This window comes from Drosophila yakuba, chromosome X, assembly GCF_016746365.2.
Source record: "Drosophila yakuba strain Tai18E2 chromosome X, Prin_Dyak_Tai18E2_2.1, whole genome shotgun sequence".
In the NCBI taxonomy this organism is placed as follows: Eukaryota; Metazoa; Arthropoda; class Insecta; order Diptera; family Drosophilidae; genus Drosophila; species Drosophila yakuba.
The window spans coordinates 4754679-4780080 of record NC_052526.2 but is presented as its reverse complement, the minus strand read 5'-3'; the positions used below and the strand labels follow the sequence as shown (position 1 = coordinate 4780080).

Here is a 25402-nt window from a genome sequence, read left to right as displayed (position 1 = left end):
CCTTTTGGAGATTTGAACTAATAATGCAATGTTTATTGTAAGTTCACTTGGTCTCTGCTTAGTTTTGTTCATATTATGGAGTGTTTTCTGTACATTTTGGTGTGTTTGAACTTGAGCAGTCAGTCATGCAAAGTGCAAACTGATGAACTCATAACTCAAACTTATCCCCCCGAACTTTTCGTCCCTTTTCTCGATCTCTTTTAAAACTCAAACAGTTGACAAGTGTTAATTGTGCCGATTCCACTCCCAATTTCATTTCAAGTATGTATGAGCAAAACAGATCTTTGCGATCATCTATATGCTATATGCGAAAAAGACACTTCAAAAATTAATTTTCCAATTGAAAAGATGGTTTGTTATTTAAAAGGGAAATAAAGTTACCATATATACTTATTGCCCTTTTGACATGTTTAACATGATTAACACACGTACGTGTCCCGAACAATAATGGCTTTTTAATCATTTTTAGCAGGCATTTAGCATTTGTGCTCTGTGCATATCGGCCTGCATTTAATAATTTTAGGCCGACTCATTGTTCGTGTCGGGTTGCTTTGGCCAAACAATTGTAATTGACAGCAGAAAATGCAAAAGGCGTTTACAGATCTCAGCCATATGTCACATATGGCGTCATTCTGGGACCCCTAAAGCCCCGCCGTTGCCCTGGTAACTACTCCATTGACTTGGACCTGCGGCTCCAGGTCTCGGGTTCCATCGAGTGCCACTTCATTTTCAAGGCGTCAGCGGTTGTCAGGCGGCAACATTAGACCGCTCTGCTGCTCTGCCTCTTTGCCGCTTTACCGCTCGGCGCTTACCGCTTACCACTGCACATGCAATTTGCTGTTTTCAGCATTGCATTTTAGCTTAGCAGTTTTGAAAAAACCGCTGACTGACTGACTTTTCTGGGGCTGGAGAACTTTGTCTCGGTGACTTGGAGTATGGACCGGTTTGTTTTACTGGCGAAACTTTCGATTGGCCGCAAATGAGGTCGAGAGCAGGCCAAAAGCGAAAGTCAAGTCCAGTCGAACTGTGTTGTGTTTTGCTGTGTGTGTTTAAGGCTTAGGGTGTGCCAAATGATGGTTAAAAACCTGTCCCAGCTGTTATCGTATCGATCCATGCGATACGCCAAGAAGTGCTGGTCTCGTACCTTTAATTGCCTCGAATCGCTATTAAACTTCCTCTTTAATTGCTGAGGGTTGCAGATTGCAAATTGCCGTTTTTTGGGGGCTGACTCTGCACTTTAGTTCGCACTTCCGCTGCCTGACTTCCCCTTTTTTTCGAGCTGACTAGAGCAAAAAACACTTAACACCCTCTGGTGTCTGGCCAAAAACTTGAGAACTGTATAAACAGACAGAGGGTGAGGTAAAAGCTAAGCAATTTTGTAAAACATTTCCACAGTGCCATGTTGTGACTCTGATTACCGGATAACAACAAGATGATCAAGTTCCGCTACAAAAGGAAAGAACCCACCAGTGTGGTGGGCGTAGCAGCCCCAACTGCAGGAGCAGCAGCAGCAGCAGCAGCAGCATTGGGATCAGGAGCACCCACCTCCCCGGGCACATCCCCAACATCACCGGTTCCCGTTCCCGTTCAAGCCCACCATCCCCAGTTGGGGCACCTGATCAGCAACAACGGAGGCACCTTGCCGAGGAGTAGTCCCCGCAAATTAGTCCTGGATGGAGCCGACAAGTCGGCCACCTTGACCCGCCAGCAGTCAAAGCAGAAGTCGGTCAGTGCCTTGGCCAAAGTGGCCAGCAGCGTGGAATTGGCCGTAATGGGCTATAATAACGCTGGCAATGGCAATAGCAATATCAACAGCGCGGGAAATTCAGAGAGGGATCGGTGCATCAATGCGGTTATCGTAAGTCTAGGGACTAATATCACACGGGGAAGCTGTAAATTATTGACTTTTATGAGCTTAAAGAGAGAACTGAGTCGAACGAAAGTATTCACATCTTTAGTTTACTATTTAGTATCTTTTTACATGACAATCAGCTTACACGTTATTACAGTAATTTAGAAAATACTTTAAATTTGTCAGCTCACACATAACCACTGATAGCTTAGTAAAGCTTAAATCTGATAAGAAATAGCTAACACAATCACTCAGCATTGTCTTTCGAAATATTCCTAGCTATAGTCACTGTTCCAAATTGAAGTCATCTAACCAATATGTTTCCTCCCCACAATAGGAACTTTTCCAGCAACTGCAGACCAGTTCCGAGCCCGCCTTGTGCCCGGAGCCACTGCGTCGGGCTTTGGCCAGTGGTCCTTTGGCAGGACGCCGCTTCCCACTCGGCTGCTTGGGCGATGCCGCCGAATGCTTCGAGCTCCTACTCCACCGCGTCCACTCGCACATTTCGCCGGATGACGGCGACTCCTGCGAATCCTCCGCCTGCATCGCCCACCGAAGATTCGCCATGCGCGTCATCGAGCAGAGCGTCTGCAAGTGCGGAGCCAACTCGGAGCAGCTGCCCTTCACCCAGGTAAGATCCCCAGGATGGATCCATTTTACGAGAATGGTATAGGATCCGTGAATGCATAACGTCATAACGTCTTTTTAATGCGTACTAAATCATTGTGCAAAGTTTTGGCGAGTGTAGTCAACCCGTTTGTCTGCTCCTCCGATTGAAGCTATGGACCGCAGATACAATCGCTGCTTGAATCAAAGCACTCGTGGCGTGGGTTCCACCAGTTTGGATCCGAGCACCTGCATTATACGATGTTGCACTTGCCGAGTCTCGAGTGTGATGAATGTCTCGAATGTCCGCCACTTGTCTCTTTGTCCGAGAACAGTTACTTGCGCGACTGTTACTTATCTGGGCGGAGTAAACGGGTTATGGGACATTGCCATGCACATGCAGATTGCGAAAAGCAGAAAAGCTGCTCGGGGACCAGTTGGTCCCTTAAAAGGGGCCATATACGAGTAATATATAATCGATGGCTAGTGCGTACGAACATCCATAAATATATCTCGGGGTGACGTCAGCACGTGCCAGAAATGTCTCAGTGGGCGTATCACTTCCGTCTTGACCATATTCCGCCGCTAACTAATTGACTTGTGTTCTTCTATCTCCCACAGATGGTGCACTACGTCTCTGCCTCGGCACTGACCTCCCAGAAAAGTCTGGCCCTGCAGTCCCATCAGCAGCTGAGTTTTGGCCAACTTTTAAGGGCCGCCGGCAACATGGGCGACATACGCGATTGTCCGGTAAGTAGTCAAACTAACTATTATTCATGCTGGCAGTTGAAACTCATAATGTCATAATACATATTGTCTCTTGAATCACAAAACAGAACACATGCGGCGCCAAGATTGGGATTTGTAGGGCCCTGCTCAACCGACCGGAAGTGGTATCCATTGGCATCGTTTGGGACTCTGAGCGACCGGCGGCGGATCAAGTTCACGCCGTTCTGAAGGCTGTGGGCACCAGCCTGCGCCTGGGTGACGTTTTCCACCAGGTCAGCGAGCCACGATGGGCCCAGCAGACCCAGCACGAGCTGGTGGGCATCGTGTCCTACTACGGCAAGCACTACACCACCTTCTTCTTCCACACAAAGCTCAAGGTGTGGGTCTACTTCGACGATGCGAACGTGAAGGAGGTGGGGCCCAGTTGGGAGGGCGTGGTGGACAAGTGCAGCCGGGGTAGATACCAGCCGCTCCTGCTGCTGTATGCGGTTCCCCAGCAGCCTTCGGTTGGCAACGGCGCCGGTGTCAATCACGTGGATCTGGCCATGCCGGCGAGTGCTCCATCCAGTGCTGGCTCAGTGATTCGCCGGGCAGTTACGCCCAGTCCGGAGAAGCCCAGCTTGGGCAACACAAGGAGGGCCATCACTCCGACCCCGCTGAGGACACCACCCAACGACTACCAGAACCTGAGTGTGATTCAGAAGAATATCTTTCCAAGCAACCTGGCAATGGGCACGGATGAAACGGATGCCTACATCAGCCGCAAGACGGTGGAACATGTGCTAAGTGCCCAGTACCAGAATCTGAGCGTGATCCAGGACAAGATTGGAGGCGGAAATGGAGTCGGTGTCGGTGTCGGCCAGCAGAGTGTGGACAAGGATGGAGGCTTTCTGAGTCGGAAACCCATCGAGGCGGTGCTAAGTGCCCAGCTGGCGAGGAGGCAGCACCTGCAGCTTCAGCGCAGCCACAGTGCGGAGTCGAGCTCGGGCCACGGCTCATCCAACGGAAGTTCTCCGCCCAGCGATGGACTCACCATGCCGGAGCACCTGAATCAGCCACGTCGTCGCGACTCGGGCAATTGGTCAGGCGATCGAAACAGCGCTAGTTCAGCCAGTTCTACGACACTAGACAATCCCTACCTGTACATGGTGGCCAAGAGGGGAGTGGCAGCAGTACCCCAGAGCCCAACGCGACATGGTTTGCCATATGACCCGGGCTACGACTCGTTTTCGCTTAGTTCCACGGACTCGTATCCGCCGAAGCATGCGCTGAATCCCCAGCTGGCTAAGATCCCGGAGGCAGCCCTGGGCGTCGTTCCAAATGGAGGAGCAGTGCCCCACGGTCATGGAAACGGACAGCTGGCCTTGTCTGGGGACTGCGAGAAGCTGTGCCACGAGGCAGACCAGTTGCTGGAAAAGTCCCGACTGGTGGAGGAGTCGCATGATTTGGAAACTGCCCTGGTGCTCTGCAATGCGGCTGCTGGGCGAGCACGGGCAGCCATGGATGCCCCGTACAGCAATCCGCACACGATGACCTTTGCGCGGATGAAACACAATACGTGTGTGATGCGGGCCCGGAGTCTGCACCGTCGGATTCTGGTGGAGAAGGGGGCCGAAACGGAGGCTATGCCCGAACTAAAGCACATGCGCGAAGGAAGCACGAGTAGTGTGAAGCACGTGCGCCAGAATAGCAAGGATCGCACGTTAGAGAAGGAGCAGCAGCAGCAGCAGACGCTGCAGTTTCAGCAGATACAACAGATCCAGCAGATTCACCAGATCCAGCAGCAGATCCCAGCCAGCATCGAGATATATGCCACGCTCCCGAAGCGCAAGAGTCCTCTGAAGGCCTTGGCCTCTGCCTCCGCGTGCGATGACAACGCCATCGAGTACGAACAGGAGAAGCAACTGGCCACCAGTCCGGGAAAACCGGAGCGGGAGAGTCGCTCCCTGTTCGGACGCAAGGACAAGGACAAAGAGAAGGAGAAGCGCAGTCGCAGCGAGGATCGCAACAAGCTCACCCGTGAGTTCTCGCTCACCGAAACGCTGCTCGTGAATGCCAAGGATACGCTGAAGAAGCACAAGGAGGACAAGGACGAGAAAAAGGAGAAGGACAAGAGCGGCAAAAAGCAGCACAAAATCAGACGCAAGCTATTGATGGGCGGGCTCATACGTCGCAAGAATCGCTCCATGCCGGATCTCACGGAGGCGGTGGACGACGTTACGGCCAATGCCGGCATAATACACCATCCACATTATCCTGCACAGGGCGTGACTACGGCGGGCACCCTCTTGGGCAGCTCCGTAGACGACAGTGCCGTGGGTTTGGGCAAACACGGCCACGGCATGAGTGGCTACATCTCCGAGGGACACTTCGACTACTCGGGGTCCGGGTCGAGCTCGAACTCCGGAGCCGGCAGCAATCCAAATCCGAATCTGGAGAGGAGCAAACTGATGCGGAAGAGCTTCCACGGCAGCGGCAGGCAGTTGACCATGGTGCCGAAGGTGGCGCCACCGCCGCCCATGCGAACCAGTTCCACTTTGACCCCACAGCAACAACAACAACAGCAATTCCACCACGAGGCCAACTTGTCCAACCTCTCGGCCATGAGTTCGAACACCTCGATCAGCGAGGACTCCTGCCAGACGATCATCACCACCTGCGCGCAGGTGCACTCGGAGCAGAGTCCTCTGAAGGATCTGCAAATGCTGGTCGGCCAGGATGAGCTGCCACTGCCGCCGCCAATGGAGCTGCCCCCGTACCCGAGTCCACCGCACTCTTCCTGCCATTCGCGACAGGCTAGCGAAGATTTCCCGCCACCACCACCGCCGGAATTGGATCTGGAGCCACTCAACCAGCAACTGAGCCAGCTGCACGCTCTGGAGGCGGCCAGTAAGCAACAGCGCCAGCAACTTGAGTCCCTCGAGGGCACCACCAGCATTTTGGCCCAGCTGCAGCAGCGCCAGCACCTTCTCAAGCTGAGAAAGGAGCAGGCCAATCACCCGGGAACAACCACCACGGATGCCACCTGGCTGAAGGAGCTGCAGGCGAAACAAGCCAACGATTTGAGAGCCATGCAACGCAAGCTGGAGGCCTCGTCGCCATCAAGTGTTAGGGATTTGACACATCGCTTCGAGCAGACCTCCATTCGATCCTACGCATCGCAGGAGCTATTGTCCCAGCCGGGACAGACGCAGCAGATGGGGCAGCTGCGCACCCAGATGAACGGGTTGCCCAACGGCAATGCAAAATTGGATGTGGATGAGGTGGACGCTATGCCGCCGGTGAGAAACTCCCTGCCCGCCGCACTCACCGCTCATCAAATGCTGCCCAAGCCCAAGTACGAAATGACGCAATCGCAGATTGCAGAGGAGATTCGCGAGGTGGAGTTGCTGAACACGATGGTGCAGCAGACACTGAATCAGAATGGAGCCACCGCACTACCCAAGCGGGTAAAGAAAAAGAGCGTCTCCTTCTGCGACCAGGTGATCCTGGTTGCCACAGCTGGAAACGAGGAGGACGATGACTTTATACCCAATCCCATACTGGAGCGGGTCCTGCGGACTGCCCAGCATCCCAACGAGAAGGTCACCGCTCAAATGATCCAGCAGCAGCAGCAGAACATGATGCGATTGCAAACGGAAGCGCAGCCGCGGCAACAGCAGCTGCAGCAGATGCAACAACAGCAGCAGCAACCATCACCCATGTTGGGCAGACCTGCAGGAGCCACAGCAGATATGCAACGGTATGTGCAGAGAATGCAGCAACAGCAGCAGCAACAGCAGCAGCAACAGCAGCAGCAACAGCAGCAGCAACAGCAGCAGCAACAGCAGCAGCAACATCAGGAGATGTACCGCCAGCACCAGCATCGCACTAGTATGAGCGGCATAGCCAGCCAGCAGCACTTGCAGCAATTGGATGCACAGTACACCACCATGCCGCGTCCCTTGCATCATTCACAGCTTGGTAGCTACTCTGTGCAATTGCAGAAGCACCAGCAGCTGCAGCAGCAACAGCAGCAACAGCAACAACAGCAGCAGCAGGCTACGCAGCAACTTAGCTTGGGCTACTTCAGCAATGGCAATGTAGCGACTTCAGAGCAAGTGCCGCTGCCTTCGCCCTACCAGCGGGTGCCCCTGCCACATGGTTACCAGCCTGCTGCAGCAGGACCGTACTACCCGCTGCCCAATGCCCAGCAACACATGCAGCAGCAACAGCTGATGGCCAAACCTGTGCAGAAAAAAGTTAGCTTTGAGCCAGGGACCAAGGGCGAAGCCGATTGCTTGCCACCGCCACCGCCGCCGCCGCAAAAGAACGGGTTGCCCGAGGCCGGATCAGCAGGATTGGGACACCCTGGAGCAACAGCCGGAGCAACTGTTGCGGGCGGCACCTCATCGGCCGGCATCACCGCCATTCCCACCCGCGTCTACAACAATGCCATTGTGAAGGCTTCTGCCAAAGCCGTTGAATGCAATTTGTGCCGCAAGCGGCATGTGATCGCACCGGCGGTGTATTGCACCAACTGCGAGTACTACCTGCAGATGCTGAACCAGCGCAGATGATGATGATTCGAGCCCCGACCATCGACCATCTCTAGTGCAACTTTCTAGCCGTACATGGAACCCGTTAATCTCAAGCAATACAATGCTGCCACATCGCCAATAAGGATTCGCCAAGGATGTACATAGCAAGGTTACAAATACGTACATAGGTCTAAGGATATAAGGTGGTGCCAGCTATCAGGCGAATTGCATGGACCCAGGACTCAAGGAGCAGGCGGAATGCGGAAGCGGAGGGAAAGCACAGTCCTTCTATGGTTTTACATGAGAAGTTCCCGCTGTGACACGTAACCCACCCACTAATGCCACCACCACCCATCACCACCCACATCAATGCCAATGTCCCCAAGCACACGCACACAAGCATATTGTACACGCCCATTCATATCTACACATATACTTGCCCAGAAATTGTGCTTATTCTTAGCGATGCAGCGGTTACCACCGATTGGGACCATAGTAAAATCCCACCGCTGCATCGTTTACCAACTGCACAGTGCCACCCGTCGCCCCATTGGACATCGATCGCTTGACTAACTCCACACATTAAAACACCCAAAGCCTGACCAGCCGTCCGCCTCCGCAAACCACCACATAAGAGTAATTTGTTTCGACAACGAATTTGAGAGACGCCAGCAGTTTAAAACTTGGTCGCTGAGCTTCCTTGTGCGTGCTGTTGTCCAACGACACTCGCATTACCATTTTTTTTAACATTTTTTTTTTTTTTATAATTTTTAGTTTTACTCTAATCACTTTAGGCATTTTTTTTTATTGTCGTACTTAAATTTGTTAAGAATATTTTTTGTGTCTTGCATTTAACCGATTTTGTGTATTTATAATGTTAAAATTACTCTTACAGATTACATAATTTTATTTAGATTTTATTTTTGTATAACATTTTTAAAAGATACTTCTCTTTGCAGCATATGAGCAACAAAAAAAGAGATGTCGAGCATCCAAGAAAATGGTAATGAATTAATATTTCTAAATAAATACATACAAACAAAATAAAAATGTCTATTTACTTCTGGGTAAAAAGAAGTATGACCAGTGTTTTAAATGTCATGGCTCGTTAAATTCGTAACCAAAGTCCCTAGCGATCTGTATTCAAGCCTGGAAATCACTTTTGCAAAAAATTATGAGGATTTCCGAAAATGTTCAGTAATAGTGATACAGTGATAGGGGTTTATTAGCTTCACAAAACTTTAATTATTTTGTTTTTGTTAAATTCGTAATTAAATTCCCCATCGTTCTGTACTCAAGCCTGAAAACTTCAATTTTGTTCAATTTTTCGCAAAAAATGATGATGGTACTACCCCTTATTCCACGTATTTCTACATGGGTTCTACACACCTACATTAAAGGCGACACCTACCGCTGTAAGTATGCTGTAGAATATCCTTTGCCGCACATCTTGCAGCATACTTTCGACCTGCTGCGAATCTAACGCATGCTCTTGGACCTTAGCCCAAATTTAAAATTATTTACAAGTAAGTTCAGTAAAATATATTTTTATTCAAATGGCTAGAACTATCGATTTTCGATACCAAACGAACAGAGCCGTTTAGCAAACACAGTATTTAAAGTTTGTTTGCAGATACCCAGCCAATATTTTTTCCTCATGCCCCAACAAAGTACAAAGGAATCACGTGTAGATCGTGCTTAATTCGTGAAGCGACCCCAAGAATAATGAGATTGCCCATCGCCAGTTTGCTTAAAATAGAGATGTCGTGATTGTCGTGCAAATCTCGTGAGAAACACGTGAGGCATAATGTGACTGAGCATCTCTGATCTTAGTTCCGTTGCAAAGTAACGGGTTTTCTCCTTAGAGGGCGCCTGAAAGCATGCAAGGGACGGCAATCTTGGAAATATCAGATAGTTGTCTCGTTCTATGATAATTGCTGGCATCTGCTGCCACCTGCTGAGATTTCTGTTCGCCTGGTGTGCGAAACGAAAAACTGGCCGATTTAGCAGCGAAAATAATATCCGGGGCGGCTGAAATTTTCAAGAAATTTAAGAGATTCCCGATTTTAAGTACTAGGCGATCAAAAATCCCAGTAGGTAGCCAACGGTCCCTTTTTTGCCTAAAATAGGGATGCCCGCGTGTAACAAATTTTTTTTTCACGCTTTCAACAACCACATGGATATTTTATTTATTTCGTAATTGTCGTGCAAATCTCGTGAGAAACACGTGAGGCATAATGTGACTGAGCATCTCTGATCTTAGTTCCGTTGCAAAGTAACGGGTTTTCTCCTTAGAGGGCGCCTGAAAGCATGCAAGGGACGGCAATCTTGGAAATATCAGATAGTTGTCTCGTTCTATGATAATTGCTGGCATCTGCTGCCACCTGCTGAGATTTCTGTTCGCCTGGTGTGTGAAACGAAAAACTGGCCGATTTAGCAGCGAAAATAATATCCGGGCGGCTGAAATTTTCAAGAAATTTAAGAGATTCCCGATTTTAAGTACTAGGCGATCAAAAATCCCAGTAGGTAGCCAACGGTCCCTTTTTTGCCTAAAATAGGGATGCCCGCGTGTAACAAATTTTTTTTTCACGCTTCCAACAACCACATGGATATTTTATTTATTTCGTAATTGTCGTGCAAATCTCGTGAGAAACACGTGAGGCATAATGTGACTGAGCATCTCTGATCTTAGTTCCGTTGCAAAGTAACGGGTTTTCTCCTTAGAGGGCGCCTGAAAGCATGCAAGGGACGGCAATCTTGGAAATATCAGATAGTTGTCTCGTTCTATGATAATTGCTGGCATCTGCTGCCACCTGCTGAGATTTCTGTTCGCCTGGTGTGCGAAACGAAAAACTGGCCGATTTAGCAGCGAAAATAATATCCGGGGCGGCTGAAATTTTCAAGAAATTTAAGAGATTCCCGATTTTAAGTACTAGGCGATCAAAAATCCCAGTAGGTAGCCAACGGTCCCTTTTTTGCCTAAAATAGGGATGCCCGCGTGTAACAAATTTTTTTTTCACGCTTTCAACAACCACATGGATATTTTATTTATTTCGTAATTGTCGTGCAAATCTCGTGAGAAACACGTGAGGCATAATGTGACTGAGCATCTCTGATCTTAGTTCCGTTGCAAAGTAACGGGTTTTCTCCTTAGAGGGCGCCTGAAAGCATGCAAGGGACGGCAATCTTGGAAATATCAGATAGTTGTCTCGTTCTATGATAATTGCTGGCATCTGCTGCCACCTGCTGAGATTTCTGTTCGCCTGGTGTGTGAAACGAAAAACTGGCCGATTTAGCAGCGAAAATAATATCCGGGCGGCTGAAATTTTCAAGAAATTTAAGAGATTCCCGATTTTAAGTACTAGGCGATCAAAAATCCCAGTAGGTAGCCAACGGTCCCTTTTTTGCCTAAAATAGGGATGCCCGCGTGTAACAAATTTTTTTTTCACGCTTCCAACAACCACATGGATATTTTATTTATTTCGTAATTGTCGTGCAAATCTCGTGAGAAACACGTGAGGCATAATGTGACTGAGCATCTCTGATCTTAGTTCCGTTGCAAAGTAACGGGTTTTCTCCTTAGAGGGCGCCTGAAAGCATGCAAGGGACGGCAATCTTGGAAATATCAGATAGTTGTCTCGTTCTATGATAATTGCTGGCATCTGCTGCCACCTGCTGAGATTTCTGTTCGCCTGGTGTGCGAAACGAAAAACTGGCCGATTTAGCAGCGAAAATAATATCCGGGCGGCTGAAATTTTCAAGAAATTTAAGAGATTCCTGATTTTAAGTACTAGGCGATCAAAAATCCCAGTAGGTAGCCAACGGTCCCTTTTTTTGCCTAAAATAGGGATGCCCGCGTGTAACAAATTTTTTTTTCACGCTTCCAACAACCACATGGATATTTTATTTATTTCGTAATTGTCGTGCAAATCTCGTGAGAAACACGTGAGGCACAATGTTACTGAGCATCTCTGATCTGAGTTCCGTTGAAAAGTAACGGGATTTCTCCTTAGAGGGCGCCTGAAAGCATGAAAGGGACGGCCATCATGGAAGTATAAGCTAGTTGTCTCGTTTTATGATATCTGCTGGCACCTGCCTTCACCTGCTGAGATTTCTGTTTGCCTGGTATCTAAAACCAAGGAACTAGGAAATCTGACTGAGAAAATGATTCGGGATGGGGACAATTTTCGATAAACGGAAGTGGAAGTTTCGTTTTGTTAGAAAATCCCTTGCAGAAAAAATGCAACTGGAATATTTTTAAATATTATTTTTTCATTTATTTAGATTTTTGAATTTTTATTTTTAGTCTGTATTTCATAATCATTCAAATCTGTTCTTAATGCCACCTGTTCATTTTTTTTACCATTTATCATTTGCCATGCGGCCTTGTTTAAAGCCAGAGAGTGACCTTTGTTTTTATATTCCATTAATATTACTTTCTCTTGCATGTAATTATTTATTTGACTTAGGTTTTTCCCTTTATTTTCAGGTTAGGTTTTCATTGGTTTCATAAATCATTACGCATTCACATACATAACTAAACATATATACATAGAATATACATATATATGTATACGGTAATTCTGAGAGAGGCAAAACATAACCGAAACAATACATAACTAAACTACAAAAGCCAGCTCGCTTTCATTTATTCATTTTGGGTGAATCAGCCTCGGTAAGCCCTCCCTATTTGCTACTATTTTGCGAAAAATTGAAGTCTTCAGGCTTGAATACAGTACGATAGGGAATTTAATTACGGTATTACATTCCACTTTTGGATAATTATTTCAATTGTTATTGAAAAAAAAATTATTTTTTACCAAAAAATTGAAATATTTGGCGAATTCTCACGGCGCCAAAACAAATCCATTTGAGTTGATCATATATTGATCATAATCATCATATTGATGCTACATATTAAATATCTGATCGTGGACTTTATGGACGGTTTACAAGGACAAAGGGGTAGCTGAATATTGCCGTAAACCTTATGGTAAAAAAAAGGTGAATTTTCATAAATATTTGAAACGCCAGAACAATTTCAAACTAACGCAAGCATGAATTTCCCAAACACAATAAAAAACCATCGTTTTACTTCATTAAAATTTCGTTTTTAATTAAAAAGTTCATAAATGTGCAAGCTTTACTTTGAATCTTAAGCCGATTCCCAAAGAAATCCACAAAAAATTCACATTATTGTGCTCCGCAGAAAAAACATATTTTGTTTCTTTATGAATCGGCTCAAGCGTATAACGATTTCCATGTTCTTTTCGTAATTTGGGCACTTGGTGAAGATTCGTATAACGTTTTCACACATTTTTACTTGCATTGGTTGTATTCATTTTTAACATGTTTTAAGAACTGCGTAGAACGTTGATCAGCAAGTTTTTATTTGTTATTAAATGTGTTTAGTTTTTTTTCTTTTCTTAGTTATACTTTTTGAACCGTAATGAAAGCTTAGGCTTTCAATACCGTTCCATTTATTCGTTTTACGCAGTTCAAAATATTGCTTATATTTGATTCCCATTTCGGAAAACGATTCAAAACTACGCCTTTTAGTGCGTTTTCCGAAACACGAACCTAGCTTAGGTAGGAAAAGTATATTTGGTGATTTAAATGGGATACGGAGTTATGTTAAAAGAAGAAAATGAATAGCAACAGGTTAAAAAATCTTGGGTAAAACACACACAAAATAAACGATTGAGAACAACTGACGAGAAGCTGAAAACAGAAGGGGTTAGAGTTCATAGAACAGGATCTACTTCTGGTCAGATCTGAAAGATAGCAATCTGATTAGTATAATCTTCTCTTGTATTAGGCGGAGCTTCATGGCTGTGGCCTGATGTGGGGTAGGATCGAATTTCATAGGCTTTATTACACCTGCTTGCATATCACATTCAGGAGAAAGCACAATCCTGTAATGGGTTTCCTTTCCTGTAGGACATTAGCACAGAAAAGGTTCAATTGAACAGGAAAATTACTAGGCACAATGATTCAGCTCAAGCAGGGACCAACGAAGAAAATATGACTTTTGAATGGAAATTGAGATTCAAGAATTAGCCAGCAAATGTTAAAGTAAACTTATGAAAGGTTGCTAGAAATCGACTCGAGTACAGGCAGTTAAAAAAAAATCAATTCAAAACTTTGGCTCCGCGAGGCTCCAAGTTTCGTCTCTGTTCAAAACTCATCTGAAAGAACACACAGCATAGAAATAGGTTAATAATTAAGACCAATAGACTAATAGCTTTTGCTTAAATCCCGGGTGTAAACGCATTGTAGGCGCCCAGTATAAGGATGTTCTTCTTTTATTTTAACAAGCTTTGACTAAAGTTTAAGCGAATATTTTCAGCCATTCGCAAATCAACTGTTGGGCAAACGATTGAACAACACTTAATTCGCTTTTTAATATTTTTTGTACTTCTTTTGTTCACAAAACGCATGTTTTTGATATCCATTTGCAAACATTTCTTCACTTTTCTTTGTTTATCTTCGCATAACTTTTGACCAGCTTGTATAACAATTTCACATTGGCTTTTATTGGAACTTGTTATTTTTATAGGTTTTTTATACAGGCTTTGCCTGGCCTGTTTCCTCTAGTTGGGCCACTACTCAACGTTTTCCAAGAATCAAAGACAAAAACTCACCTCCTGCCAGTTAATTTAAGGGCTTTTTCAGCTAATAACTGATTAATTTCTGAAAGCAAAATTTTGGTTAGTTCAAAACTAAGGCACATAAAGCAAAATCAAAATGTCCTTTTTCGAGCGATTTCTGAGTACTTGTCAAAATCGCAAGCAATGGAACAGATGAGCTAGACTGATTCTTGAGTCGATATTTTTTTGGCTTTTATAATGAATTCGATGAATTCGTTTTGTGGCCTAGCTTGAGATTTTGAACAATGCTGACTTGGATTAAACATAATAGTTTAGATGCCCTTCAGTTGGTGGATAATCATTTTAGTTCAGCTTTATTTCTCAAGAATCTATGCAGCGGCAGTTTCTTCTGGGCGTAGCTTCTCGGCTTTTGGATCTTAGTTAAGCGGCGGCATGGCTCCTAATTCTACATGTTCCTCATAACAAACACATCAGTCCGTATAATCCCAAAAAATTGGTGAGTTCCTAGGGCAGTGATAACCAACAAATATGTACCACAACTGGAAGATAACCTTTACAATACTGCTTTGTACGGACCAGAAATGGACTTTGATGGAATATGAAGAGTGGTGAACGTTACGATGACACTTTCTGTGACTTAAATAGAGCGCATAGCTCTTGCTTTGTCAGCTTTGATATGAGTTATAGCTGCTTGGGCAGTTGTATACTGCTTTATGGTGATTCTACACTCCTAACCCAGCATTTCTTGCAGATTAGGCCGGTCCTTTTAGAGCGGAGCGGTATTCGTGAGTGCGGTCTGAACTCTTTGCTTTACGAGGGATGCCCGTGTGTTATACGCCTCGTTCGATGCGTCGATTATTGCTTATCGGGGTTATATAGCTTTACCGCTCTCTTTCGGGCCTTGCAGTCCGCCCTATGGCCGTCTCACTCACCCGCTTGCGATGCAAACGCCTGGCCAGCGCGACAGAGAGTGATGGAGAGAGGGAGCCGTCTCTCCTTGTCTACAGTATCGTTGTCTCGCTCGCATCCGCGTACCGCCACATGCGACCGATAGAGGTATGCGTACGCGTCTTCTCGGAACGCAGGTGGCGCCAAGCGAATGCTCTAGGGCTCCTTTGGGGCTCCTCTTTCGTTCCAGTCAGACTTTTCCATCTCAAGCGTTTTCGTTTCCTTACTTTCCGGGCGGGAGTATTGCTCCCCCTGGACTTATGGGCCATAGGGTCTTCGTAAGTCTGCAAGGTTTATTTTATATGGGAATCATCCACTCCGCTGGCAGTGGCTCAAGTTGCACCACTCGCACCACTTTCGCTCTTTCAGACAGCCGCTTCTTCGATGCCTCGAAGACGCCACCCGGAAGAATTGCAGCTCAGGTGGAGGATCTCTTGCTTTTTGATGGTTACTTTGCTTCATCAAGGTTTAATGGTTCTATGGAGCGAGTATTGGGCTTGAAGCTGTGTGTTTCTGGTCGCATGTATTGAATTGAGGAGACGGATTTTTAAGGTGGGGCTGGGGATGCCCAGAAGTTGTCACTGCCCGATGGAACATATCTCGGTGCTGTTGCGTTATGTCTCCCTAGCTCTAGCAGTACACTCTCTAGCTAATTTCACCTTAAAAAAATCACTTTTAATAAAAAAAAAAAAAAATTATAACACCAAAAACTCCTTCGGGAAGAGTTCCTTACGAGAAGTTTCCACTACGCCATGCCGCCGACGACTGATGATCGATTTAGCAGCGGTGGCAAGAATGTAGTCTCGGTTTTCGGGGACTTCGCCTACCTGAGTCCAGTCCAACCCCTATAAGCCATTTGGGTTAGGTTCCCAGGGTCTCTCTTGTCCGGGGTCGTCAAGGCCACGAACTGCAGCTGGTACAGGCACGTTTTCTGGTTTTTGCCTGGATGCTTGCATTCTAAATGGCTTCTTTGAAATTGTCTGTAGTGATGGCAATGCCGTTCAATGAATTTTCTTAAGGGGCTACATCTTGCCTTATGAAATAGCCGACAATTTGGATGTTTAAGTAATTTTCCTTCAAATTAATTTCAATTTTAAAGGGCAGACCCTGTAGCTAACACTTCTCTTCGGTGACTACGCATTAAATGCTTGTCGGCGAAAAAACGACGGCCATAAGGGCTGCCACTTGTCGAAAAAGCCGAAGGGGACTGCTTGTTCATAAAACTACGCCCCTGTTTTCAATCAGCAATATCAGCACGGTTTTCGAGTGTAGAGCCCTGGTCTAAGATTAAAATTACATACAACTGCTGTGAAATGGGCTTACAGTCTTGCTTAAACGTATTAAACAGCTTACTATTAACGATCTGTCAAGTGATTCACTTCTTTTTCACTTTCAATTCCGAACGTAAATGTTCTACTAGATACAGCCTGCAACGAACAGCCTACAACAGCATATTTTTCCAACAAGGTGGTAACGCCATCCGAGTGCATTTCTGTTATATTGATAATAACAGCCTAAATTAACAGCAAATGTAGAATACAGTTTAGTTTCAAACCCTAACTGAAGTTTTAGATTGTTGGCATTTTAACTATTATTAATATATTGTTAGCAATATATTCAATTTGTACGACTTAGGTGTGAACAGCGTCTAATCTACCATGTTTGTATGACCGAATTCAGTAATTATTGAAATGCCATATGCAATAAAACGTATAAAATGTATTTACAAAACAATTGGGTAAAAAAATGCATCTAAAGAATACTCGTACAAACGAACGTATTTACAGCCAACTACATAAATAAATGCGCACAAATAAAATAAATAAAAGAGCTACGACGAAATGTGAATGCGGGCGACGCTGTTGATATGGATATGGATTTTAAGTACGAAAATCGAGAATCTAGGCCTCCGAGAAATCGTTGTCGTAGGCGTGATTGCGGTATGCTCCGTATCCCGGTTCCGCCTCAATGCCGCCTCTTTTTCGTGGGGTAGTATCAACTGCAGTGGCCTTCGGTTTCGACTGCATAACACTCTCGATTGCCGCATCGTCGTCGTCCTCGAGGTCCTCGCGTTGATCCTTGTACTGGTAGCTGCGGGCTAGCCACAAGAAGATCAACATATCCACCAGCATGAGGCTGGCGAACAGGGTGAACTCCCCGGACTGCGAGCTGGTGAACTTGAACTCGGCAATCACCACAACGATCATGTTGCCAATGGCCACCGAAAGCAGCCAACAGGCCTGCAGAACACTCTTCATGCTAGGTGGCGACTGGGAGTAGGAGAACTCCAGCCCAGTTACCGAGAACATCACCTCGGCTGCGGTCATCACGACAATTTGGGGGAGTTGCCACAGAATCGACACGGTGCTGGGGGCTACCACCTCGACCACGTTGTATTGGTAACCATCGCGGGTACTTCCCGATACCAGAAGGCTGTAAAGTCCACCTCCTTTGGCCTCGAAGCTGGCCACCTTTGTACCATTGATGTCTACCCGAGCAAAGCCAGGTGTGATTATGTAGAGCTGCGACACATTGCGTTTGTCCAGGGAAAGCGGCGATTCCTGGGATGCGGCTGACTCAGTTAATAGATGTATAGGTCCCTCGCCGTCTGGCGTGTTTAGCAGAGTTCTCACAGAAGTGTGACCAGTGTCAGTGGCCGCCAATTGAAATTCATCGGCGAACTTGACGAGCTTGTCTTGGGCTAAGAAGTAACTCACTGACTTTCCTGGTTGCAAATGCAACTTGCCGGTGATGGCAGGGCAGTCTCCGGATACGGGCTGAGCCCTAAAAGCGTATTCATTGGACTTGGCCATCTGTAGTGAAAGATCCTCCCACACATTCAGAGGTTCTATAAAGCGTTGAGTTTCAGTCTTTTGACCCACTGCACTCGAGATTTCATATCGACAGGGCATGCCATTGTATATTCTCAGGTGGGACATGTCAGGCTCCGTAGGCGTGGCTCTGTACGCGGCCTGCTCCATCTTCATTTCAAGACCCGCTGAGAGAAAGAATCCCAAGGCAGCCAGAAGAAGGCCTATGGTAAGCTTCTGCAGAGGTCTCCTTATTCCACAGCGTGCCAGAATAGGGTAAACGATATAGTCGAATAGTGGCAGGAACCCCAGGATGAGCAGGGGATTGACCACCTGCATCTGGTCGGGCTTTATCTCATATCCCAACACCATGCCGTCCATTCGTGTGGCCTGGAAGGTCCATCGCGAGCCTTGCTGGTCAAAGAGGGCCCAGAAGACGGGAAAGGGCAGAAAGAGTCGCAGGATTCTTCCCAGGCACTTAGTCTCCCGCACCATCCGCGCACCCACCGTTGGCTTGGCATAATCCAGAAAGCTTTCCATTGGCTCCGAGTGCCTTCGCTTTTGCCATCCCTTGAACGCATCCGCAATACAACGCGACACCCCGAAGATCATGTTGCCAGCCGGTGGCTGACACTTGTACAACCGCTTGCCGGCCATAAAGATTACCACCGAAACGATCATCAAAATGGCGGGCACGCCAAATGCCAGCGAGAAGCAATCCTGATCGCCAAAACAATGGACGTCGGCCCTTAGGATCGGGGTGAATGTGGTCGAGATCAAAGATCCTGCGTTGATGGCAAAGTAGAACAGCGAAAAGAACTTGGCCAGCTGGAGGCTTTGGGCGGGCAGCGAGAACTGGTCGCCACCAAAAGCGGAAACGCAGGGCTTGATTCCTCCGGTCCCGACTGCTATTAGTAAGAGTCCCACCACGGTCACAGCTCTAAAGACGATGTATTAAAACCTGACAACCATGCTATGCCGTATATACTCACTTCGTTGGCATCCCCGTTATCGGAACGGCACCAAAGGATACCACCATAGCCCCTAGGCTGTACACCAGAGATAGATACAATATCGTCTTGTACTTTCCCATCCAGCCATCGGCGATAAGAGCTCCGATTAGAGGAAAGATATAGACCAGCATGGTAAACGTGTGGAAGAGTACCGTGGCCGTCTCCTCATTGTATCCCAGTTTGTTGGTGAGGTACAGCACCAGGATGGCTGAAAAGTAAAAAATTTCTTAGCAAGGAAAACTTGGAAATATCGTCGTGGTTACTCACTGCGCATGCCATAGTAGTTGAAGCGCTCGCAGAACTCATTGCTAATGATGAAGGCCACAGACTTGGGATACGGAACGGATGGCTAGTCGAGAAAAGAAGAATTGTCATGTAATTTTCTGATTGCCCTTAGTAGCACTCTCTTTTATCAGATCCCAGCGCCCTATCTCGTCTATGTTTCTTTATCGATGTTCCACCATTGAGAATATGTCGTTTCATGGGCTGACTTGGCAATTATACCCCCAAGTACCCATGTCGATAGAAATTTATACAACACCCGACGTCAAAAGATCTTTAGGTTTTAGGTGCTTTTGGACGTCCATCGCAAAGAGGCTGAAGAAACTTTCTATTAGTTTATATTTTTTTATGGAAACTTCTGTGGATTCTAACAAAGCAGTGTCATAAATTAACTATTATATGAACAGTCTTTTAAAGCGTGAAACTCTTAATCTGTTTATAATAGTCTCGAACTAACAGGGGACTTTACATTCTACTTATTGTATTATGCGATATTATACAGAGTTATATGGACGGAATATTACCAATTTAACTAGAGTTTTCAATGGATGTGAGAAATATCGTTCGCAACAAAAAAAGATAAAATAGTTTTCCTATCATGGCACTTTTAGAATTTGCCTATGGGGAAGAAATCCCCGCTTTCAACATTTGATAATGAGGAAGGGGGAACTTTACATTATCTTTAATTGATATTGGCTTGGTGGAATTTAGCAAGTGTCATGATGAGGTCATTTCACTAGGGTAATTTTGTTGTATTTCGGGTTGCCCTTTACTTGGCGTTTTCTAATCTTATTCTCATGGAAATGCTGCTTTCTGTCGTCACAACGTCTTGTTTTCGTTTTGGCTTTTGATTTTGTTGGGCTCAATTTGTTTTGTTTGGCTATTTAGTTTTCTGTTGTGATTTGCCGCGTCTCTTGGCCAAGGTGAGCAACGGAAAGGAAACGGGTTTGTGCCACTACCAGTGTCTCCGTTTGTCAGTGGGTAAGTTATCCATTGATGATTGAGAATTCTGTGCACACCACGGCCTAGGCCAAGTACCTCTCCTCATTCACCTTTCCGCTCCCTCCGATCTCCCCAGCGCTTCTCACTCTTCACAAGACTCACCGTTGCCGATTTGCAATTCTCTGGGCCAACAACTGCATTGCCGACAAATGCCATAGCGAGCTTTACGTAACGATCGCTCCACTGGGGGGGTTTCTGATTTTGGCTCGAGCAATAGTTAGACTTGGGCTCGAATCTAGTCCAGACTTCACTTTTTGACCCCCAAAGATCTTCTGGTCTTGAGCTCCCGTCTGTCGGAGGCAACGTTTGGTATCGAACTAAGAATTCTCCGGAGCTGGCCCCGAGCTTTAAAGTTCGATCCGCCACCCGTTTTTCTTCTCGGCCTTTCTTCCGCTGCCAGTCGCTACCCTTGTCCCTCGAGCAGCAGCAGTTGTTAAGCATAGGCAAATAAATTAACAAACAATAGAAGATCGCCAGAGAGTCTTAAAAGAGTTGCGGGTTTAAAGGGGGCTCAAACAGAAGATGGTGAGATCAAAGCTACAGCTGATAGTCTCTGGCTCGTCTAGACCCTAGAGTCTACACCTTATCACCGGTAAGTCTGGGGTAGGCTAGCGGACGAAGAATGATAACAGAGCTCGGGTAAATGCAGTTGCGTAGCCCGATCCGCAAAACTGGGTCACCATCGATTTTACTCTCATTTGCCAAAGCTACATCAGCTGTGTATTATATATCTGCCAGTTGCTCAGAAACGACTATTACATACATAGTTATCAAAGCTCAACTACTAATGGTAGCTCCTCAATTATTTAACATCCGTAAATAGTTTTAATTATGGGGTTTCATGTGAAAAATGTGCTTAATACAAATTGAATAATAAAATAATTTGTGGGCCGTTTAACTCGACAGCCGTTAATTGTTTCAAAAATATTCCAGTTGGTTAGTAAATGATTAAAGGGTATTTATTGGTCGACGCTAAAATGGGAATAAGGCCTATTCGATTCTTGTTTTGATTCTCACACACGACGATTAATTTAATCAATTTGCGGGCAATAAAAGGATCTCGATTTGCTCTCACTTTAGGTTGACACATATTTATCGATCGCCGGGGGCGTTCAAGGTCAGCTGCGCTGCCACTGTGATCAATAGCCTTGGAGCAGAAGAAAATGAAGCAAGTTGCGAAGAGAGTAGAAAGAAGAAGTCATTGGAACTTTTTGCGCTTCTTTTTCTCAAACACCCACTGCACGTTCACTTGGGCAATTGTGCATGTGTGGATGTGTGCCGTTGTGTGCACTGTGCTTTCTCAATTGACAACTAAATGTGATAAGTAGTTGTGCTTCGCGCTTTCCGCTCTTCGCACCGAAAGAAAAACCAAGCTTGCAGCACTCCCTTTGATTGGGATGCAAGAATAGGAAATTGGAGGAATTGAATCCTGGTATTCTTGTCCACATCATCTACATACTTCACTTTCACACTCTCTCTCTTCATCATTACACCCTTTCGTCAGCTTTCGGCAATTACTGTTCGTGGGGCCACTTACCGCAATGCCAGAATCGGGCTCCTCCTTTTGTCCGTTTTTACCGTTGGTTATTTTCGTTACCATTTTGGCATTGGTTCGCCTTGGCTTGGTTACCTTTTAATTGTGCTTTAATGAGCTGGAACAAGAGTCCCCTAATCGCGCTGGGCACTTTGGAATTTTGTCAAAGTACCCACGAAAATCAAGAAATGGAGAAACAGCAGCAGCAACGAGAAACGGAAAACACACGCACACGTTTTGACACAAAAAGGTTTTTGCACTGTTTTGCGTTGCCAAAAAAAAAGTTGTACAGAGTATTACATTAAAAAAAGACACTGGTGAAAGGGGGTTGTGGGGAGGTGATCACCAGGTTGACGCCATAAAACGATCGTCGTCGCTGGCCGACGATAAATGATGCTCCGTCCATTTGCAAGCTGCGCTTTTAAACTTGACTCGCAGTCGGCGGCTACGTTGGCAGCGCAGTCGCGACACCGAAAACCAAAAAAATAAATAAAACACAATTCGAGCAAGAACAAAAATCAAATTAAATTTTTAGATAAACAGGTGGATGGGATGGTGGGGAGGGGGGCCGTGAACGAGAGAGAGGGCGAAAGAGAGCGAGAGTAAGATAAGCTGTGCTCTCGCTTCAAGCTCTGCTCTGCACACTCAAAAAAACAAGCCTGTCTAGTCAACAAAAACTAGGCAATTAGACAAAGTATAATATTGAAATGAACGTATTCAGTCAGAACGAAAGCATCAAACAGTTAAAGTATAAGGCGCAGTGTAATGCCAAATATGCATTCGTAGACAATGTTTCTTTCTGTGTAGCTCTCTTTGCAGAGATCTATGCAGCTGCAGCGACGATCTCTTATTATTACTGTGGGGGGTGTTTCCACCGCCCTCTCTTTCGCATAAAGCTGCGGCAGTCAAGTTCAATGCTGTTGGAATGACGACTTAATGGACGACTGAATTAGTGGACACCCCGTCCACCGATGGGCATTATAGCTGGGAGTGCCCTAATCGGTCGGGGAACAGCTGTATTCCTCCTAATTTGTACGAGCAGTGTTTCCTGTTGTTTCAGAAGGCTTGTGGAATGTGCATCCCTTTCTGTGGACACAGTGCGCCCAGCTATTGTTGTGCCAACTGTTTGGCGTTCTCAAATAGAGAATGGTGTTCTAGGAAGTCTTATCCTATTTGTGATATATATATGTTATAGATAGATGGATATGCGCTTTTACTTAACGATAGCTTGTGCTCAGAACGTTATCAGCTCCGAGTCTTGTGGTTATCGCCTCGCTTTTCTTAAAGCCGATCCAATTAACTGACAGGTACGGATCGATCTTATCTCGATCCAATTCCTATCCCCTATCTGGCGATCAAACCCCTGGCCGTGCAAAATGGTCGAGTGCCAAGTGCCTGTAATCTATGTTTGTTTTCTTTACGGTTTTGAGTAATTTGCTGGACTTTCCCAGGCAGCCATAAATCTATCCAGCTGTAAAGATTTATGATCCACATTAGCTATTGTTTCGGATCGAGATTGCTTAGGCTTTTCTACTCCACTACTAGGTTGCACTGTTGCGGAAATATATAGATGATACATGTGTCTAAAAGGTTGTCAATTTCGCACTATATTTCAGTCTAGACTTAAGACTCACCTCTTCGAAAGCGTTACGATCACCTTCTACGAACTGGATGTGCTGGAACCGATCTTCCTCGGCTTGGTAGCGGGTGAAGTGCCGAGCTGCAGAAAGAACATAAGTAAGTGAGTAAGTGGGTGGTCTTTGGAAAACTTGTGATAGACTTACCCCGACTGAATTCGGAGCCGGTCATTAGGCGACTGAATACGCTGTTTGAACTGCAAAGGGATGTGGCTGTGCTAGAGAATTCTGGATCCCGCTGTCTGTGAAGCATACTTGAGCTGTAGTCCGGATATCTGACACCTAAGGCAAAGGACAATTAACCTAATTATAACAAATTGTATATTTAGATTAGCAATGCAAAGATCCTGTATAATAAATTGTATTTTTTTAAAAATTGACGTAAAGTCTTTGTATCTTCGATGCACAAATCTAATCAGTTGGGCAAACACTTCATCGCCAATCATCATTGATATCGGTTTACGGGCCTTCGACTTGAAATCTAGAAGTACCCTTATCTGAACACCGGAGCCCCTTGAAACACTGCTCTAAGAATGAGTATGATTGGGTATCTGGCTATCTTAGGCAAGGACATCGGCTATATCTGGCTTTAGCTTCGCCTTTTCAGCCCGATTACTTAATCGGCACAAAGTGCGATTTGGTAAGCCGCGTGCCGAGTTGTGCGATTGGCCAACCTATTAGGAACATACATATACATATGTAGGTGTGATTTAATCAAAGATACCCTATCGCCCCCTGACCACCAGTTGGCTAATTGATAAGGTCTTAACTGTAATTCCCAGGCTCAGCGAAGAGTTTCTCACCCAGATACTACGCCACAATCCATGGATACGGGATGCATAATAGCTAACTGGGGATACGAGTACTCGATGTCTGTGCCTGTAAACACGCAACCCGCTCAATCGACACACAGACCCCCAATGCCTTGATGGCTTTAATTAAGTGTTACTCAATCGATCGCATAGCTGGCATTATGAAGACTAGACACCATGCAATCTGGAGCCAAGTGACAATCGTAAAATCGAAAGCAAGAAGCAAAACAAAAAGTTCACTTGTCGCACAGTCAGGGCCTCTCATTGAGCAATAATGGTTAACAATAACACTAACAATAACACTAACAATAACAATATCGGGCTATGGACTATCGCAGATCGGCCGATTGGCTATGGTCAATAGATGTTTATACTTGTTTCTGGGCATGGCATTAATGATAGGAGGCCATAAATACTATTCGCAGCAATCGACGCAGCGATTAAGTTCATAAAACAAAAACGCCACAAGTTTTGCGACAACCGCCGATTAGATGCCTATCAAAAGCGGTGAGCCAAACGGCGTTAGACTGTAGAGGTTTCATTACTATTTCTATTTCCTATTTAAGTGGGTCGCAGGATTTGTAAATTCATTTGCTACTTTTCGCGTTCTAGATCCTGTGATCCATATTCGCAGCTAAATATCTATAAAGCATTTTATATTGTGAATTTGTTTAGGGTTTCTGCTACTGATCTTCACAACTTGGTTTGTTGGATTTTTACCTTTTTCCATTGTTAAAATGACAAAGCTTATGACTAATTTGATGGTAGCAAATTCGCGTACGTTTTTTGAAACGCCTGTATATTTCGCAAAAAGTTATTACCAATGTGATAACTCTATCGGCCATAAACCAACTTAATAGATTTGTAATAGTATATTTTCCTATTGCTATCATTTTAAGGGGCTTAATATAATTTATTGTATTGCTGCCAAAAATCTGCCAATCATTAGAGTCTTAAGGTATGTAGTTTACCCACGGAAAACCGTGAAAATAGAAAGTCATGTAGCTCGTTAATATGCAAGTCATTAGTATTATATACTGGAGGCA

The 25402-nt window shown here is 45.6% G+C and overlaps 2 protein-coding genes across 6 annotated transcripts in view; one reads left to right on the top strand and one right to left on the bottom strand.

Annotated features, from left to right (window-relative positions):
* The window catches only part of LOC6524293, a 47397-nt gene extending 38594 nt beyond the window's left edge, over positions 1 to 8803 (top strand). For 2 of the 3 annotated variants that reach the window (XM_015190105.3, XM_002100118.4), the window contains 3 exons: positions 2190 to 2483; positions 3080 to 3208; positions 3295 to 8803. In XM_015190105.3, coding sequence (XP_015045591.1) covers positions 2190 to 2483; positions 3080 to 3208; positions 3295 to 7746 — 4875 coding nt within the window. In that variant the 3' untranslated portion in view covers positions 7747 to 8803. Of the gene's footprint in view, positions 1 to 1395; positions 1859 to 2189; positions 2484 to 3079; positions 3209 to 3294 lie in introns of all 3 variants that reach the window. The other variant, XM_015190104.3, reaches the window with a different exon arrangement.
* Positions 8804 to 16958: 8155 nt separating this feature from the next.
* Positions 16959 to 23821, bottom strand: LOC6524291 (peptide transporter family 1). 3 transcript variants are annotated; one of them, XM_039374219.2, is made up of 5 exons: positions 23692 to 23821; positions 23542 to 23627; positions 19357 to 19438; positions 19069 to 19297; positions 16959 to 19016 (listed from the first exon to the last, which is right to left on the bottom strand). In XM_039374219.2, the coding sequence occupies exons 1-5, from the start codon at positions 23795 to 23797 to the stop codon at positions 17168 to 17170; spliced, it is 2352 nt and encodes a 783-aa protein (XP_039230153.1). In that variant the 5' UTR covers positions 23798 to 23821; the 3' UTR covers positions 16959 to 17167. The 3 variants fall into 3 exon arrangements, with proteins under 3 accessions (XP_039230153.1, XP_002100153.1, XP_039230149.1); XM_002100117.4 differs by lacking the exons at positions 23542 to 23627; positions 23692 to 23821 and adding an exon at positions 21911 to 22304; XM_039374215.2 differs by lacking the exons at positions 23542 to 23627; positions 23692 to 23821 and adding an exon at positions 20476 to 20620.
* Between the last annotated feature and the right edge of the window lie 1581 nt (positions 23822 to 25402).

What these genes read in the sequence shown, in the direction of transcription:
- LOC6524291 (XM_039374219.2), bottom strand. Translation starts at nt 23,797, where the DNA reads ATGCTTCACAGACAGCGGGATCCAGAATTCTCTAGCACAGCCACATCC. An exon ending in CGGCTCCGAATTCAGTCGGG is followed by an intron (nt 23,628 to 23,691) that starts GTAAGTCTATCA and finishes TTCTTTCTGCAG; the next exon opens with CTCGGCACTTCACCCGCTAC. An exon ending in CAACTACTATGGCATGCGCA is followed by an intron (nt 19,298 to 19,356) that starts GTGAGTAACCAC and finishes TTTACTTTTCAG; the next exon opens with CCATCCTGGTGCTGTACCTC.